Genomic DNA, 19140 nt, shown 5'->3' on the forward strand with positions numbered 1-19140 from the left:
TTTAGTGTGGCTTATGTATAAATGTCAAATGAAGAATATTTAACACTTGTCACATTTTATAGTTGATCTGTAAGTACAGATGCTTTTAAAAGTGACAGATATAATACAGGCTTTATTTTTGGACTAAGACAGACTAAGTTATAATTCAGGATTTTCTTCATGCAGCTATTTAGAAACACAAAATTGTGGAACTACTGTGTATGTGAGATTGATAGTGGTGCTTTTTGTCAACTTCTTAGAGAAAAGGTTTCAAGTAGAGGAGATAATTTGTAAACTATATGGCCATAAGACTTAAGGTAATTAAAGATAAATATTACATGATCAAAAAAAGAATCAACAACCCAATTAATAAATGGCAAATGAACTAACTAGAGACTTCTCCAAAGAAGTGAAAATGTCCAATAGACACATGAAGAAATGCCCAACATCTCTGGCCCTAAAGGAAATGCAAATCAAAACAACACTGACATTCCATCTCCCCCTAGTTACAATGGCCAACATCAAGAATGCAAACAATAACAGATGCTGGCATGGATGTAGAGGAAAAGGAGCCCACTGTTGGTGGGAAAGTACACTAGTTCAACTACTCTGGAAAGTAGTTTGGAGATTCCACAAAAATTAAACATAGAATTACAATACAATCCAGCAATACTATTCCTGGACATTTTTCCAAAAGATTACAAAATCAGGATACAGTAAAACCACTTGCACAACCATGCACTATTTGCTATAGCCAAGATATGGGAACAGCCCAGATGCCCTTGAATGTATGAATGGATCAAGAAAACTTGGTATACACACACACACACACACACAATGGAATTTCACTTATCTATTAGGAAGAATGACATTACATCATTTGTAAAGAAACAGATGGGCCTGGGAAAAAAAATGTTAAATGAAACAAATCAAGTCCAGAGAGACAACAGATGCATGTTTTCTCTCATATGTGGAAGTCAGATCTAATTTATAAATCTATAAATAAACATATATGGTGTCATATGTACATGCACACAAAAGTGTTAAAGTATGGCATATACAGGAGAGAATTCAAATGGTGTAAGTCTTTAGAGCAACCAACTCACAGTCCAACACAATGAATATCAGGAAACTGGTACTTGAATGATGTGTGTGGGAGGTCAATGGGAACAGGGAGTGAAGAGAGGAAGGAAGGGAGAATACAGTCATAATATTCATTTTCTAGACTAGGAAACTAGGAAAATTGAGGGGATGGGTGAAGTTGGGAAGGATGGGAGAGACAATCAAAGGGATGACATTGACCAAGATGTATTGTACTTAAACTGACATATTGCATAGTAACTCCTTTGTGCAACTACTTAAAGATAATAAAAAATATAATTTAAAAACCTTTGATCCTAGACTTATTTGTCCATCTTTCTCAGAGCAAAAATGTCACAAGAACAAGCATGAATTGTTCTCTGTGTATTGCCAGGGATTAAACATAAAGCCTGCCATGTAGTGGGTTCTCTCTAAATACCTGCTGAGTGACTACTCAAATGTATGACTAACGAAGGTAGATTTCACTCTCTGCCAGGATTTAAATTCTAGAATTAAAATTTAAACCAATAATTTATCTTTCACTAGATACTGTTTTAGTAGATGTCCCAGAGATTCTTAGACATTCTAGAAAATTTGGTTATTCAAGAAGCATAAATGGTAAGAAAACGACAAGAGTCAAACAAAAAACAAGAACAGAGAGGAAATGCTCTGCATGTTTATACACACAGATATAAGACCAAGTTTCCTTTTTCCTATTGAACTTGGGATTGTGTCCATCTTGCCCCCTGTCGCACTTACATTTATTGCTTCTAATTTAGAGACCATGCTCACATCATATTTTGCTCTCCACATAGTCAATCACTGTGTTCTTCTCAGGCTGTTCTTATTTTGGGGATAGGAAGCAAAGGTTAAGCCAAAGTGGGAGTCAGCTTTATTTTAAAATGTTTGTCTCCCTGATTATATTCATTAAAAATTCATTATTGCTCTACGAAAGACAGCTGAGACTAGCCACAGACTGAGAGAAAATATATGCTAACCACATACCTGACATATGACAGCTTTCCAGAATGAAAAAAATCCTTTAAGACTTGAAAATAAATAACAGAATTGAAAACTCAGACATCTCACCAAAGAAGATGTATGGATGGCAACTAAGCACATGGAAAAGATAATCCATAAGACAGGTCATCTGGGAATTGTAAATTAAAACAATCAGAGCTACCACAGTACATTTATTAAGATGGCAAAAAAATCCAGAAATTGACAGCATCAAATGCTGGCAAGAATGTGAAGCAACAGGAACTCTCATTCATTGCTGATGGGAATAAAAAAAAATGTACAGTTGATTTGGAATGGAAAACAGCTTGGCAATTTCTTACAAAGCATAGTATGGTCTTGTCACATAATTCAGCAATCCTTGGAATTATCCAGAAGGAGTGAAAAAATAACCCCTAAGACAAACTCTACACAAATGTATATAGCAAATGTATTAATACATTCCCCAACCCAGAAAGCAACCAAGATGTTTTTCAATTGGTGCAGGCAGAAACAAATTATGGTATATCTATACAATGGAACAAGGGCAATCCAAGCAGAAAATGTTTGTGTGATACCCCGCTCCGCTGCTCAATGAAGAGCTTTTATCATAGCTATGATGAGAAGCCTAAGACAGACAGATGGTGTTCAGGCTCATGTCTGTGCAGTATCCTGTTTCAAAATAACTAGCAACAAAGGAGGAGGCTACAATGCTTGATAAGAAATGTACTCATTATCTTGCCCATGTAATTGTAACCCCTCTGTACAGTATTTTCACACACACAAAAAAAAAACTAGCAAAAATTAGGGCTGAAGGTATGGTTTAGTGGTAAGAGTATCTGCCTAGTAAGTGTAATATCTTGAGCTCAAAATCTAATACTACTGAAAAAAAAAACTCAAAAAACATTCAGACCATGAAAAACATGGAGAAATCTTAGATGCGTACTGCTAAGTAAAACTAAGTCAATCTGAAAAAGCTCTGTATTGTGTGATTCTAATCATGTGACATTATGAAAAGCCAAAAAGGGGACAGTTAGATATATAAATATATAGTAATATATATATGAAATGGTAGTTGCCAGTGGCTCACCCCTGTAATCCTAACTGTTCATGAGGCTGAGATCTAAGGACTGGGGTTCAAAGCTAGCCCAGGCAGGAAAGTCCATGAAACTCTTTAACCATCAGAAAACTGGAAGAGACACTGTGGTTCGAAGTGGTAGAGGGCTAGCCTTGATTGAAAAAGCTCAAAGGACAGTGCCTAGGCCCCGAGTTCAAGTCCCATGACCAACAAAATACATGAATGAACAAACAAATGAATGAACGGATGAATGAATGAAGAAATAAATAAATATCAGTGGTGACTTGGGATTTAGGTGGGGGAGGGAAAGTGGGTAGGCAGAGATAGGATGGCTGGAATTTTAGGCTGGTGAAACTGTTCTTTCCCATATCATAATGGTAAGATATCAGTCATTATACAGTTGTTAAAACTTACACAACATACTCCACAAAGAATGAATCTCATGAATAAGGTTTAGATTTCATTTAGTAGTAGTATATTAATGTAAGTGTATTGATTCTCACAAATGAGCCACACTAATACAAAACTGAACTGGAGATTGAGCTCCAGGCTTCGGACAGGCTAAGCACTTGCTCTACCACTGAGTTGTACCCCTAGTCCCTGAAGGACTGTACATATTCCCTGCAGGAGAATCTGGAGGAGAGGGAGAGAAAGAGGCATAAGGGAACTCTTTCTGCTCAATATTTCTGGAAGCCAAAAACTATTCAAAGAAAATCTATTAAAAATTATTACACCCACTTTTGGAAAACAAAAGTAAAAAGAAGCAAAATCACTCCCTTTGTACCACAAAAGGACTGTATGTTTAACTTCAAAGTTGAGAGTTTAAAATGAAATAACCTAGGCAATGGAGGTGAACAGGGCAGTCTCTAGAGTATCTGCTGTTTCAATGACACCAAATAAAAACAGAATTTAAAATATAATCTCCCTAGACACATGTTATAGCCCGGCCATCAATGGCCAGTTCTGGAAGCCAAATACTCTGGCTTCGCTCTGACCCTGGCCTGGCTTGACACACACACCACACCTCACCTTGTTTGGCAGCTGCATGCCTGATGTCCTAGAACCATATCAGAACTGACTTGTCAGCAGCAAAAAGTTTAGCATTCCCTAATGCATGCAGGAAAGCACTAGAAACTTCATGTAGCACTGTCTAGGCAGCCATGACTCCAAAGGGCCACCTTTGTGAGATGCCAGTTGTGGCAGGCTTGGCAAGGCTTGTGGTCTTAGGAATGGTAACTTGGCCTGTGGCCCGTGTGGCCTCCGTGAGTAGCTCTTACAGTCTTCAGCTGCACCCTCTTCCCACTCCAGCCTTTACTAGACTCAGAATCTCACACTCAGCTGGCAGAAGTGTGGGGACAGTGTCAGCCTTCACAACTACACTCCTCTACACCCTCAGTTTTTAGAGGAAATCTTTTTATGTCATCCTACAAATTTTCTCCAGGGAGCCCCAATCCTTTTCAGAGGCCTCTGTTGGGGTTCATTGACAGGATTACAATCGGCATCCCCTGCTCTTTGTTAGTCTTCAAATCACAAAATGAAGTCAAACAAAATCAAATCAGCCCAAAGCCAGATCTACTGAAAGTGAGAACATACTTTTAAGCAAAATCAGAAAGGTGTATCATTAATATAAATTGGCCAAATTAGAGTATACCCTAAATCTCTTCTCTTTCTCCTTTTTTATCTACTTCCCCTCTCTTCCATGGCCTCCAGGTTCACTGCTGTCTACTGGCCTTGTTAGAGATATGTGAATTTACCTTCTCTGTTAGGCTGTGGATTGTTTCGCTCTGTGGAAGAATATAGAGCAATGAGGTAGGCAGAGGCACAAATTATAAACTAGGATTTATAAACTAGAAATCTACTTTAAAGAAAACCATGCCTAATAATGTCAGAAACTGAAACATTTTTAGATGTTTTAGAAATTTGGAACATTCTTATCATCCTTCTTATATAACAAAGCTACTGTAAATGTCACTTATTCCTAGTGACTCCTGGAGAATTTCATGGGACCATTTGAGATGATGAAGGCACTGTTCTGGGAAATAACAGCAAGACTTTGAATTGTGTCAGTCTTTCACACAACTATTGCATTTCTTGAACTTGTGATTCACATACAGTAGGTATTCAACAAATACCAAATGAGTGTGGAAGCCACATAGATGAATCACACTTTCTCCAAGAAGTAATCCAGAGACAGGATGCCAAAAAAAGTCCCCAAGGCAGTAGTCTCACACCAACTAGGAGCTTGGTAAAAATGTACCCACCTTCACCCCTTACCTCTGCCAAATACCACAGACACAGAGGGGGCGGGGAGAACCAGAAACTATGGGTGGATTCAGTAATCTGTGTTCTAACAAGTTCTCTGGGTAATTGTTGTTTCTGCTGATGATTGAAAACTATAGTGTAAAAGGTATTTTTCCTACCCCAGTGTTAAGGTAAAGGATTTCTGCAATTCCTATGCCATCTAACTGAGAACACTTCTGAGTCAAGACTTTTCCATGTCTTTCATTGTGTGTGTGTGTGTGTGTGTGTGTGTGTGTGTGTGCGCACGCGTGCGTGCGTGCACATGCGTGCGTGCACATGCACACATGTGCCTGAACACACACATGCCCATATGCCAGGAACTTGAATCCCTGACTCACCAATTTTAACTGATGAAGGTTAAGGCAAATCCAAGCCCACACATAAAAGAAGAAAAGATGTTCTCAATCTAACAGAATCATAAAGGAAATAAAGAGAGAAAAAAATAAACCAGGGACTCAAAACTCCAGGGACTACTTACAAATGAAGACCCAGAGGCCTTGGCTGCCCGTGTGAAGCATTCACTAATAGAATTGGGGATGGGACAGAGAGGACCAGGAGTTTTCCACCCACTGACAGTCTGGATTCCATGTGATTTCTTGACAGGGATAACGTGGCCTCTGAGCTGCTATGGTAGGAACAGCCTCTCCCTGTCAGGCAGAAGACACCTGAGCCATTAGGGTCACAGCATTGGTACCTGGCAAGCTGCTCAAAATCCTTCCACACCCAGGCAACAGTACGCAAGGCTCTGTGTCTAAGGCTCAAGTCTTGCCAAATATGAACATCTAAGTATTTTAAATCTTCTTGCCCAAATCAAGCTCAACTTCCAGGCTAACCAAAGGGCAACAAACATGTACCAGCTTATTCACAACTGTCCTGGTGTTAGCACTCAAAATCCCACATGTTGGGGAAAAAAACCCTCAGCATTGAAGAAATTTTAAATCCTATATTTAGTCACTCTAAAGACGAAAAGTTCCAAGGATAAATACAGCCCACATTTGCTTTCTGATGGCTAAACTGCTGCCCAGAGGCACAGAAAAGGTAGTAATGAACAAGTAGAAGGCAAAAGGAAACAATGCAGTTGATAGTGTTAAAGCAGGAGCAAGCAGAAAAAGCAGCAGCTGGCAGAAGAACTTGGCAATGCGCTCAGAAGTCCTTGAGTGGACAGGCCAAGAAAGCGCTGGAACCAGCTAAAGCTCAATGCCCAACACCAGATGATTCCTGGTGGCTGTCCCAGACTCTGACCCTGTACACTGGCAATCACAGGTCAACCCTGCCCCTCAGAAGGCTATGACAACACCACTTGCTCTCAGTACCCTAAACATGGAAGGTTAAAGTTACTTTTGGCCAGTTGCTGGTGGATCATACCTATCATCCTAACTACTCAGGAGCTGAGATCTGAACAGCACCATTCAAAGTCAGCCTAGGCAGGCAAATCCAAAAGACTCTCACCTCCAATTAACCAGCAAAAAGACAGAAGTGGAGGTGTGACTTAAGTAATAGAGCACTAGCCTTATGTGGAAAAAGTTCAGGGAGAGCATTAGGCCCTGAGTTCAAGCCCTAGTATGGCACAAAAAAGTAAAATTATAAAAATAAAACCAAGTCCTGAGTCATGAAGAATAGGAGAATTGTGTTTGGTGCACTCATTATGAAAGGCCATTATGAGTTGGAGAACATTTTCACTGCCTGGAAAGTTCATTTATACTGCCTGCCTTGATTCCTGATGATGCCAAACCCAAAGCTGGAGGGGCTGCTGCAAACTCAGATCAGGTCTCTCCCAGGCTGAGAATGCTCATTGGCCCTCCACCTTGCTAAGACCACCCTCACTACTCTGGAAGTGACCCTTGGATCAAAAGCACCAGCACCACAGGAAACTCTTTAGAATTAGAGAATGGCAGGAGCCACACACAACTGTAGGTGGCTTGCTTCGCAGCCTCCAGGCTAACCCATCTGCAGGAGTTAGTTAGGATGTTGAGACGTGCCGAGTTGTATTGTCCTGTTGGCTCTGCATTTCCTATATCTGTTCTGTGTTCTCTCAGCTCCTCACACACAGGCTTCTTTCTATACTTTCATGTCTGTTCTCTCCTCAGGACCTTTCCCTCCCTGAAATGCTCTTCCTGTAGATAGCCACATGGCCAACTAGCTACTAACCTCCAGTCTTTACTCCAAACTCAAATTCCCAGTGAAGTCTCCCTCATCATCTGTGCCAAAGGACAGCCAACCCCAGCCTCATTCTACACTTGGACAATTTTGCTGCACTTTCTCCCCAAATACTGACCTTAACACATACCATCCCATCCGACTAATTTGTTTCATTTACTATACATATTGTTTCTCATTTGTCCTCATAGGCTATATACAATATAGCATTGCATGAACAGGACCGTGATGGCATATTCATAAAGAGGCACTTACACACTGGCCTTTGTTACTGGTGTACAAGGTCAATAGAGAAATTTAGAGTGCTCTAATTTAGAATAAGAAATTTAGAAAAGTTGAGATCAACTCTATATTGGCCCAACATCCAAGTGTATAACTGATTTTGTAGTAATTTGTTTTTATTGCATCTCACAAAAGTGTCAGACTGTGTAAAATTGGAAAGCAATCAACTGGAAAAGTGAAAAATGAAACTGGTATTCTCAGTACATTGAGAAGTACTGGCACAAGACAGTTCTGGCACTTAGTAAATGTTAATAGTTGTCTTGAATAAATAGATGGATAAATACAAAAAAGAACAAATGCCTAATGAATAAATGTTTACACAATAATATCAGATCAAGTCTGCATACATTCCTGTCTATCTTATTAAACAATTTAACTGGTTGGATTAACAGCAAAGGGTTTTGTGTTCTGTATTTCCTGGGTGTTCTGGGCTTGTCTCCCTATGTGAAAAATGAATCACATGGGCCACGGGACATTTCTCAGATGCTGGCTAAGGGGCTGAAGACAGCCTTGTCCACGTCCCATGTTTACCGAACGTTTAGCATGTCTGCTCAGAACAGAGTGCAAGCCTGGACATTTCAGATTCATCTCCTGTCTCCTACCCAACCACCCTCTTCAGGACAGTGAAGTGAGTTCTCTTACAAGTTAGTAGGCAAACCTGTAGGATGTTACATTTTTCTGAAAACTGAAAAGGCTTTAATATTTTCATTTGTCTTTCTCCAAAAGTATGGGTTGAAATAATTTTTAAAGGCCAAAAAAAAAAAAGAGAGAGAGGAAAAGGAAACCTAGGCTACTGCCCGTGATCCTAGTTACTCTGGAGTCTGAGGTTTGAGGATCAAGATTCAAAGCCAGTCTGGCCAAGAAAGTTTGTGAGACTATCTTTACTAAATGACCAATAGACCAGAAATGGAGCTGTGGCTCAAGTGGTAGAGTTTTAGCCTTGAGCAGAAAAGCCAAGCAAAAGCACAGAGGCTCCAAGTGCAAGCTCCAGTACCACACACACACACACACACACACACACACACACACACACACACACACACACACAGAAAAAAAATAAACATAAAGAGGTATAGTATGTTACGATGTCTTAAAGATACATTCTTGTTCCTGTAACTAATACCATAAATAAGGCTGGAATGTTTTTGTTGCTTCAACTTATCTTTGTTGCTTTCTAAGGTCAAAGGAAATTTGGCTTATATGTGAGACCTTGCCTCCCTGTCTAGACTTTTTTCCCTTGTCCTTGGCCCAAAGCAATAGCAACAAATGAAACAACATGAGGGATTTTGATTTATTACACTAGTATGTCGGGAGATATTTAACTTGTTTTGGGATTCTTACAAAAATATTTTTGAAGGTTTCATTGATTTGCTTATTCAAGTGGAGTTCTGTTTTCTTATTGCTTTCATTGTATTTCACGAGGGTTTTGAATGCTCAAGAATTCAAGAATTTAGACCAGGACTGGGATGTAGCTCAGTAGTAGAACCTAGGCACGTGTAAGGCCCTGAGCTTGAGCCTCAGCGGGGGGTGGGGGGTGGGGAGGTGGGGGGGGGAGGAACATAGGTTGAGTGGTGAGGAGAGAACCCAGAAATGTATAGCTATGATTCTAGAAAGTTTAAAACAGATGAATGATAATAACTAGTACAAGGCAGGTTGGGATAGGCATTATATTAAAAGCCAAAGGGCACAGGACAAGCGCCATGTGGACCTTGAAGAATGGAGAGGACTCTGATGAATGAATTGGAAAGCCATATGGAACAGAAGGGCACGTTATCAAAGTCACAAAGTAAAGGGAGAAAATGCATCAGACATGTTCAGGGGATAGAACACAGTTTAAAGATTCAGAGAGAAACGAAACAGAAGACATCAGTGCAAACAAGAAAAAGTTGACTAGAACACAGAAAGCCTTGAATGCCACATAAGAATTGTAAGAATTGATGCTAAGCTACTGAAGAGAACAGAGAATCAGGTTTATGTTAGAAAGGCTCCTTGAGCTTTTGTGCATGAGAGGTTAGAAAAGAGAAAGAACACCTTCAGATGCTACCCATAAGACAGCATCAGAGGAGGTAATAGAGATATTGACCCACCTAAGAGACAACTGTTTAAATTAGAAGAATTGAAACAATTGTAAGAGGAAACAGTGTAAGATGAAAGTTAATAGCTATTTACATAAGCTAGATTTGTAATTCACAAATGTTTGGACAATATTTTTCTAAAGGCTAGAAAGGTTATTGTAATCACACAGGTTTTTCTTTTCCCTTTCATAGCTATTCATTAAAAATACAGTATATTTTATGCCCCTCAACTATTCTACCATAACTTAATGCCTTATAGTAAAAATCATTTCTCAACCTGTTGCTTATACTCTTAAATTAATCTTGTATTTATTTAATATAAAAAATTACCATAGTAGCTGACAGTTACTGAACTCCTAGGTACTGTGCCATGAACTTCACTTGGGCTAGTCAATTAATCCTCAACTCAACCCTCTCAGGTATGAACTACTGAGCTTATGTGTGAGTAATGAGGGAGGGAGTTGCTATATAATCTGATTAACTATATAACCAGAGGGCAGAGCTGTGAAGCCAGATAGGCCTGACCCAAGACCTATGTCTTTAGCTACTCAATGAGATATTGTTTTATCTTTTGGGGAGTTATATGTATTTTAAAGCAAAATGTCAAAAATAAAACAACGACCTGATGGGAAACAATAGAAACAAATAGCAGGGTGATTAAAAGCAAAACATGTCAATAATCACGTTAAATGTAAATGTGCTAAAAAAAAAAAAAAAAAAACTTCAACTAAAAGGTAGAGATTTTCTATGGAGGAGAGAAAAATACCAACCAAATTCTCATACCACGGACTCTGCTCTGCCACACTGTCTTTCTTCTAAAAAGTCCTCTTCCTTGTGCTACTTCTACCCACTACCTCCTTGTGACCTTTTTCCTGAACACTGGCTGTAGGAAACTATTGCCTGTGACAGGTTTATCACCATTTACTGCATCTCTATGTAAAAGGTTATGTTATAATGTACTCATCTCTTGTGTAAAAAAGTTTAAGTTTCATATGGACTGAAGGTCAGACATTTTTATGTATATCTACTTCATATTACACTGCTTTGTCACTGAAAAACTGGAAAAAAAAGAAAGTTGGAAAGACCTGAGAAATGGCTTTACTTTTCAGAAAAATAGATGAGGTCAATTAAGTGTAATATCAGTGTCTTAAGTTGAGTTTCTTTCCTTGAAGTGATTCACATTATCCTGAGTATCCTCTATTCATAAATATTTTTTACAATCCTATTCTGTATTACATCTTCCAGGACAGCCAATTAAAGCTACCCACAGACTTTAACTGCTATCTACTACAGTTAGTATCAGGGAATTTAGAAAAGGGAAATGCCAGTTTCCAAAGGCATGTGGTAGTAAGACGTCTTCTCTTGCTTAGAGAAAGGTCATATTGTCCAAAACACAAAACTACTCTAAATCCAAATAAGACTGTGGCCCTAAATGACCTATACCCCTAAATTGTTTTGGAATAGTTTCTTGATTTAAAGTTCTTGTAAGAGAAAAGTTATCACTTTGATACTCATTATCTTCCCTCAGACATCTAAACTTTAGTGTATGAACAGGAGATAAAGCTTCTTTGTTTAATACAGCTTTGTTTCCAGTCTTTAGCATTTCCCAGCCTGAGTGTTTTCTTAACATCAGGCCATTTTGACATCTGAGTCCTTCCACCTAGACAGTCCTGCAGACATAACTTCCTAACAAGCACACCAATACGTGAATGGTAGAAGCAGCGAACAGTTCAAAAGGTCCTTCTTACCCGGTTCGTGAGAGGTTTCCTGGGGGCTCAGTCGTTGGCCATCAGGGGCAGCATGACATGTCTGACAACACAGCACAGTAGTCCCAGCAACTGCGAGCTTCAGGAAGACGCAGTAAGAGAATCATCATTTTTATCCAGTGACAGAGCAGCCAAAGGACATGGCTTTCCTTAAACTAAGGGATCCTTATCCCTGATGTAAGGCAAAGAGGCTAAGTGTACTGGTGACATTGCCAGGCTGCCCACATCTTGCACTGAACCAACTGCAGGTCCCCTCCTAGGGTAATTAGGAGCCAAGTTACAACATATTTTTCTTCATTCATTTATTTCTTCTTTGGCACAAATCCTCCTAGTCCCCTCTTAAATTAATTATAATCCAGATCAGATCAACATCCAGGTGCTTATTTGCACCTTTACTTAGTTTTTATCCTTAAGAAAAAAAAAAGAAAAAGAAAACTTATAGGAAGGTATTAATCTACTTAACATTTCTAAGTATATCATCCAGAGGATTTTTTTTTTTAATCTTACATATGCTCGGCAGAGTTACTGGCAAAAACTGTACATTTTCTTCATTTCAGCCTTTCAACATCAAATAGTAGGCAGCAAAAATTGGATCAGACTTCAAAGCCTGCTGTGGGCTCCAAGTCACAGAGAGACGCGTCCATTTCACATATTGAATGCAAGCAGGATATCAAAGGGCTACCAAAGAACCTCAGGTCCTCTCTCAGAAAGAGGCTCCACCATCTGTGGAGTAGAGTACTCAGACAAATCACCTCGGGGAGCAGTGAGCATTTATTCTCAGCTGCGAATTTCCAGCCTTTTGATTCTCTCTTCACTGTACCTCCCTGTCTCTCTGCTGAACCAAAGTTCTTTAGCAGGCTGGGCTTTTGTCTCAAAGATTTCAAAATATCACTAACAGCTTCAAGTTTAGGTGGCCTGGCCAACCATCATAGACAAGCTTCAGACCCATGAACTTGATTGAATGAGTTGAAAGAAAAGGACACACAGTTACTTCAGAATCAAGATGTCCAGTTACCTTATTTGCATGTCTGGAAAAGACATCACTGCCATTTGGAGAACTGTGGGTTTGAGAATCCCTAAAAAACAAACAAACAATAATAATTATTATTAATAATAATAGTGATCATTTAAAAAGATTTGAAAATGAAAATGAGAGAGGATGGTTTTCCTTCAAAGAGGAATCAAATCATGCACTTTCAGCTTCCCAGGCCAGTTCCACAAAGAACTGCATCAGACTAGAACATTCCTTATACCAAGGAAGATCCACAGTGGCCTAAGAAAGGCCAGAAAACTGCCCTTTAAAAGTTCTAGAAGTGCATTCAGATGGGAGCATTGTCTTACTTGACCAAAGTTCCTGAAGACTTTATCAAGAAGAGAACCAAGTTGGTGGTAAGGCCGTACTTTCCACTGGATACATTCACCTTACTCATTTATTGTTCAGGAAGTGAACATGGACTCTGCAGCAATCTCTACGCCTAGGAAATGCTGGGTGCAGAGAGTTTGAGCAGACTATTTGCTGCTGTATATAACAATCCTGTTATATGTGTGAATGGTGTCTAGCGGAGGCAGGGCATCCTACAGGAGTCATACCAGGAAGCATAAAAGGAAAACTTACCAACATCAAGCAAAATATTAATTTTCATGGGACAAAGTTTGGAAGAATCAGTTGTACCTAATCAAATCTTTGAGTGTGACAATGTGGCTACAATAGAATTGCTGTGACAGTGCCTTTCAGATGAACTCAACAAAAAGGAAAATAATCTGTCAGGAAGGGAAATCGGTGCTCTGACCCTGCCTTGATTTCCCTGATCCCACATACAAATGCATGCGGCACACACCTATGTACTGTGTCAAAATATCCATACACATACACACATGCTTATGTGTGAATGCCATGGGTTCCAGTTTCCTCATGAACAACATGAAGTTATTTGTTTTCTATGATTTCTTCCAATTTTATGGTATTAATCTTATTCCTTACTTAAACTGACCAATCCATTTCACTATATGTGAACTGTTAGTGGATAATACCTTTGAAATCTATCTTCCTATAGTAGGTTGTGAGCAATATACTCATTAGAAAAAAAATGCACATTAAACTGGGTGCAGGTGGCTCACACCTGTAATGCTAGCTACTCAGGAGGCTGAGATCTGAGGATTGCATTTCAGAGCTAGCCCAGAGGTGAAAGGCTATGACACGCTTATCTCCAATTAACTACCAAAGAGATAAAGTGCAGTTGGAGTTCAAGTGATAGAGTGCCAACTGTGAGTGAAAAAAGCTAAGGGACAATGTTCAGCTTTTGAGTTCAAGCCCCAGTACCACTGTGCACACGCGCACACACACACACACACACACACACACCACATGATAGCACATCAATACTGGAAGCAATTATCATCTACAATCACTTATTTATTTGTGAGTACATTTATCACATTTCTCCCACAATGGAATGTGAGTTTTACCAAATCAGGGATAGGAACTGCTGGATTCCATTTTCTATCAGCACCTCATTCAGTGTATGGTCCCCAGAAAGTGCTCAATAAACACTAGACTACTTGGATGTACACACAAAGTATGAGGCTATGTATATAAAAGTACATGTATATAAAAGTATATGTGTATAAGTACCCTTAACATTAAATGAATCAGCATTTGCTTAGCACTTCATAGTTTTAAAAATGCTCTTAGGTATCTTTTCAGAGTTTCACAACCATTTGAGCTAAGCACTTTAATTGTACCTGATAAATAGAAAAAGAAAACTGAGGCTCAGAGAGGTTAAGGAATCCTGGTTCTTCTGGCCCAAATCCTCTGTTCCTCCTCTGACCTACAATGTCTGCTCTGCTCCTTGGGCATCAATGGTCCCAATGAACTCACTCTTGTCCAGCCTGGGCAAGTCCCTGCTTTAGAAGTCCTGGTGAGCTAGGGAAGAGAGTTTAGTCCTTCAATTATTGCTTAGGCCTCAATTTCTAACTTTCTTGCCCCAGCTTTCTTGGATGAGCTAGAAGTAATGTCCACAAACAAACCAATTCGAAAATGCTTGATTAAAAAGAGTAAACCAGATTTTCCTGAAACATTTCCAGAAATATTAACTCAGTAATATGTGCAATGCTACTTCAAGAGAGGAAAAGAATGGAACTTGTTTCCTACTCCCTGTTTTAATATTTAGTCCTTCTCTCATGTACTGTATTGAGGGACTCTTGGTTCTTAAAGCACACCTCAGCAAACACTGAGCAGTTTAGAACTGGTAATTTCAAAACAAATTCCAACTTGCTTTTTAAAAGATTATAAATGCCAATTTTCTTCAATAGACAAAGGATTTCAATTCTTTGTTGTTGTTGGCCATGGGGCTTGAACTCAAGGCCTGGCCACTGTTCCTGTGCTGTTTTTTTTTTTTTTCTCCTCAAGCCTAGCACTGTATCATTTTGAGCACAGCTCTACTTCTGGTTCTTTGGTGATTAATTGGAGATAAGAATCTTACAGACTTTCCTGACCAGGCTGGTTGATCTCAACTTCCTGAGTAGCAGGGATTACAAGCATGAGCCAATAGTGCCAGGCTTCTTAGGGCTTCAGTTCTTTTCCAGTGATTTTACTGATGCTTGGATACACCAGGGACATGACACTGACCATTCATGCAATCCTTCACCAAAGCCCAATAATAACAAAATGGCCATGATGATTGAATGCATATGAGCCACCAAGCACCAGATAAGACATACATACAGAGTTACCCATGTAATTTTGCCAACATCCATGTGGGTCAATTGACTTTCACACACGTGTACAGATGAGGCAATTAAGTATCAAGAAGCTAGCTGGAGGCATAGAATTCCATTGTGTGTATATTCCACATTTTCTTGATCCATTCAATTAACTGAGGGGCATCTAGGTTGGTTCCATATCTTAGCTATGGTAAATAATGCTAAAATAAACATAGTTGTGCTGGTAGCTTTAGTATGGTCTTGTTTGTGATCATTGGAGTAAATGCCAAAAAGTGGGATTGCTGGGTCATAGGGGAGCTCTATGTGGAGTCTTTTGAGGAACCTCCATACTACTTTCCAAAGTGGTTGAACAAGTTTACACTCCAACCAACAATGAAGTAAGGTTCCCCTCTATCTATATCCCCTCCAGCATTTATTAGATTTCTTGATTATAGCCATTCTAACTGGGGTGAGGTGGTATCTCAGTGTTGTTTTTTATGGCTAGAGAGGTTGATCATTTCTTCATGTGTTTATTGGCCATCCTTTTTTCCTCTTCAGAGAAGTTTCTCTTTAAGTGTTTAGTCCACTTATTTATTGGGCAGTTGTTTCTTTGAAGATTTGTTGTTAGGGGATTTAATTTTTTGAGTTCCAGGGATATTTTAGATATGAGACCCTTGTCTGTTGTATGGCTAGTGAAGATCTTCTCCCAATCCATGGGCTTTCTATTGATGTTACTAGCTATGTCCTTTGCCATGCAGAAGCTCTGCAATTTCATGCAATCCCATTTGTCCAACGTTTCTTTCACTTGTTGTGTTTCTGGGTCTCTATTAAGAAAATTTCGGCCCGTGCCAAGGAGACCTAGGGTTTCTCCTATTCCATCCTGTAATGTTTTCAGAGTGTCTGCTTTGACTCTGAGGTCTTTGATCCATTTGGAGTTGATTCTAATGCAGGGTGATATATAAGGATCTAGCTTTAGTTTTCTATGTTAGGTGAAATGAACCCCAAGATAAGGATTCAAATGTTTTTTCTTTCATGAGATTGTTTTCAATATATTTATAAGATGATTTATTTGTTGTTTTGTATGTACCTCCTCCATGGTATAAGCCCTGCTTTCACTGTATTTGATGTTGATATAATTTGTGGAGGGGAAGGGGAAAAAGCAAATCTTTTAAATAGGGATACAGTTGAACCCATTACAATAATGAGATGTACAAGGCATTATGTCGAAAAATGAACTTTACAACTTTGGCGGGGTGAGGGGTGGGGGGGTGAGGGGAGGTGGCGGTAGGGGGGTGGGAGGGTGGGGGGTGGAGAGGGGAAGGGATGGTATGGGGAAACAAAGGAGAAGGCAACAATGCTTGATAAGAAATGTACTCATTATCTTGCCCATGTAATTGTAACCCCTCTGTATGGTATTTTCACAATTAAAATAATTAATTAATTAATTAATTAAAAGAAGCTAGCTGGGTGTGGTGACACGTGCCGGTAATCCCAGAACTCTACGGGTAGGTGTAGGAAGATCTTGAGGTTTGAGGACAGCTGGGCTATAAGATCCTTTCTTAAAAACTAAAAAAGCAAACAAAAAGAGACACTAATGACTTGCTTCATAAGCAGTGCAACATATAATATGCTGAATATGGAAAAGAAGATGTCAGAGGGGATTCCTGACATCTATCCGTTGCTGATAAAGCTATTAGACAAATGGTTGATGGGGACCAGGACATCCACTGAACCAAATGACTACCATTCAGGCCTATCTTCCTTGTCACAAGGAGAGCACTGCACATGGGAGACACCAGCAGGTCAGTGCTGGCAGTCAGTGCTCATGAGGTCCAGCCCCACTGATGCACTATCCTGGGATGTCAACTGTACTCAGCACGTTGATTTTTTCCCTTTTGCTTAAAACATTTAACTTGACTCTAATCAAGACTTTAGATCTATCTTACAGTGTACAAAAAAACAGAGGTGTGAGGGACCAGTCAAATAAGGCCATAGAGCTGGGCACCAGGGGTGCATGCCTATAATTCCAGCTACTCAGGAGGCTAAGAGCTGAGGATTGTGGTTTGAAGCCAGCCTAGGCATTAAAGTCCATGAGAGTCTTATCTCCAAATAACCACCAAAAAGCCAGATGTGGAGCTGTGACTCAAGTGGTAGAATGTTAGCCTTGAGCAAAAAAGGTCAGAGACAGCATCTAGGCTGAGTTCAAGCCCCAGGACCTGCACGCACACACACACACACACATACACACACACACACACACACACACACACACACACACACAAAGACCACAGGAAACAAGTAAATACATATGGTACTTAAAAAAGGGCTCATATATTAAAAGAGATTTAGGGCATCCTGACTTAAGTGGCAAGTCTTTTCTTAAAACAATTAGGACAATTCAATGTACATCCAAAAACAGTTTGTATACACACACATGTATACGTATATAGATATTATCAATACACACAGACACACATAGGTAATGCTAAGGTCTGAACTCAGGGACTTGTACTTGATAGGCAAGTGCTCTACCACTTGAATGATGCCTCCCAACCCCTGTTGATTTGATTTTTGTGAACAGGGTTTCTCTTGCTTTGAGTTTTGTAATCCTCCTAGCTTCTTAGAATGGATGACAAGTATGCTCCACTATACCCAGCAATCTTGGGTATATTCCCCAGCTAGCCCGGAAAATCAACCCTCTGTCTTCACCTACTTAGTAGCTAGAATTAGAGGTGTAAACCACTATGCCAGGCATGTTGGGAAATTTCTTAAAAGTAACACTGTCCTTGGTCTCTGTAAGGAATGGCATGCTAAATGGCAGAAGCTATGAATACTGAATGTTGTCAAGGGTTTGTAAATAAATGGAGGGTAGCTGTCTCTCTCTTTGTGTGGTCCAGAGCACATTTCTAGAGCTCTCTAGCTTCTCAAAAGCATAACTAAAGTCTCAAGCAGATTGCCCCCAGGGCTCAGTGGCTCTCCTGCAGTGAATGCTTGAACTGTGCATTCTAGGGGAGACAGGAGCTCTGAGTCACTGCTGAGAACCCTTCTGCTGGGCATCTGCCCTAAAAAGCCCCCAAAGGAGACTCACATCTGATTCCCTCTTAAACCTTGACCCCACTGTGACCGGTTGCGGGGCAGGTGGAGGCTGGCTTCCAAGGAACTGGCTTCTGAGGGGACCCAGTGTCTCCTTTCTTCTGCAGCAAAGACTGTGAGGCCAGCTGGTCTGTCATGCCATGCTGGCAGTGCTGGGTGAAATCACCGGGGTCTTGGAGACAAGCTTCAGCTTCTTAGCTCCCAAATTCAATTTATCAGTTCATTGAGAAATGCTGATTTGCTGGGGGTAGGGGGGAGCGAGTTATAACAAACTTTTAGAAGAGTCATATTTGACTAGTAAAATGCCAGTTTGTGATTGAGTCAGGTAACAACCTGGACTCTGGTTGTTCCTTTCCTCCTTGGCTGATAAACCCTGCAGACTAAATGATATACAATACAATTAAGGCAGAGGAAGAAGAGTCGCTGTGAGGATGTATCTGAACCATCAGGTTTGTTTGGTAACTTCTAGGTTCAAATGTGTAACTTTTGTTTAGATGGCAGTGGAGGCTACATACCAGCTGTCCTCTGGGCCTTCATTTTCTAAGCTTCATTTAAGTTACCTTCTTTGTATACTATTAAGTTTTCAATGAATAATAATTATTATTATATGGGTGATATATAGCGGAGTCAG

General features: G+C 39.9%; 1 protein-coding gene across 2 annotated transcripts in view; it reads right to left on the reverse strand.

Moving 5' to 3' along the window:
- Nucleotides 1-19140, reverse strand: part of Myo3b (myosin IIIB) — a 370163-nt gene that overhangs the window by 73904 nt on the left and 277119 nt on the right. The window contains exons 30-31 of one of the 2 annotated variants that reach the window (XM_042694123.1): nucleotides 12706-12790; nucleotides 11697-11793 (exon numbers count right to left, since the gene is read on the reverse strand). In XM_042694123.1, coding sequence (XP_042550057.1) covers nucleotides 11697-11793; nucleotides 12706-12790 — 182 coding nt within the window. The remainder of the gene's footprint in view (nucleotides 1-11696; nucleotides 11794-12705; nucleotides 12791-19140) is intronic. The other variant, XM_042694122.1, reaches the window with a different exon arrangement.

Source organism: Dipodomys spectabilis, unplaced genomic scaffold, assembly GCF_019054845.1.
Source record: "Dipodomys spectabilis isolate Male_0828 unplaced genomic scaffold, ASM1905484v1 ptg000174l, whole genome shotgun sequence".
Taxonomy (NCBI): domain Eukaryota; kingdom Metazoa; phylum Chordata; class Mammalia; order Rodentia; family Heteromyidae; genus Dipodomys; species Dipodomys spectabilis.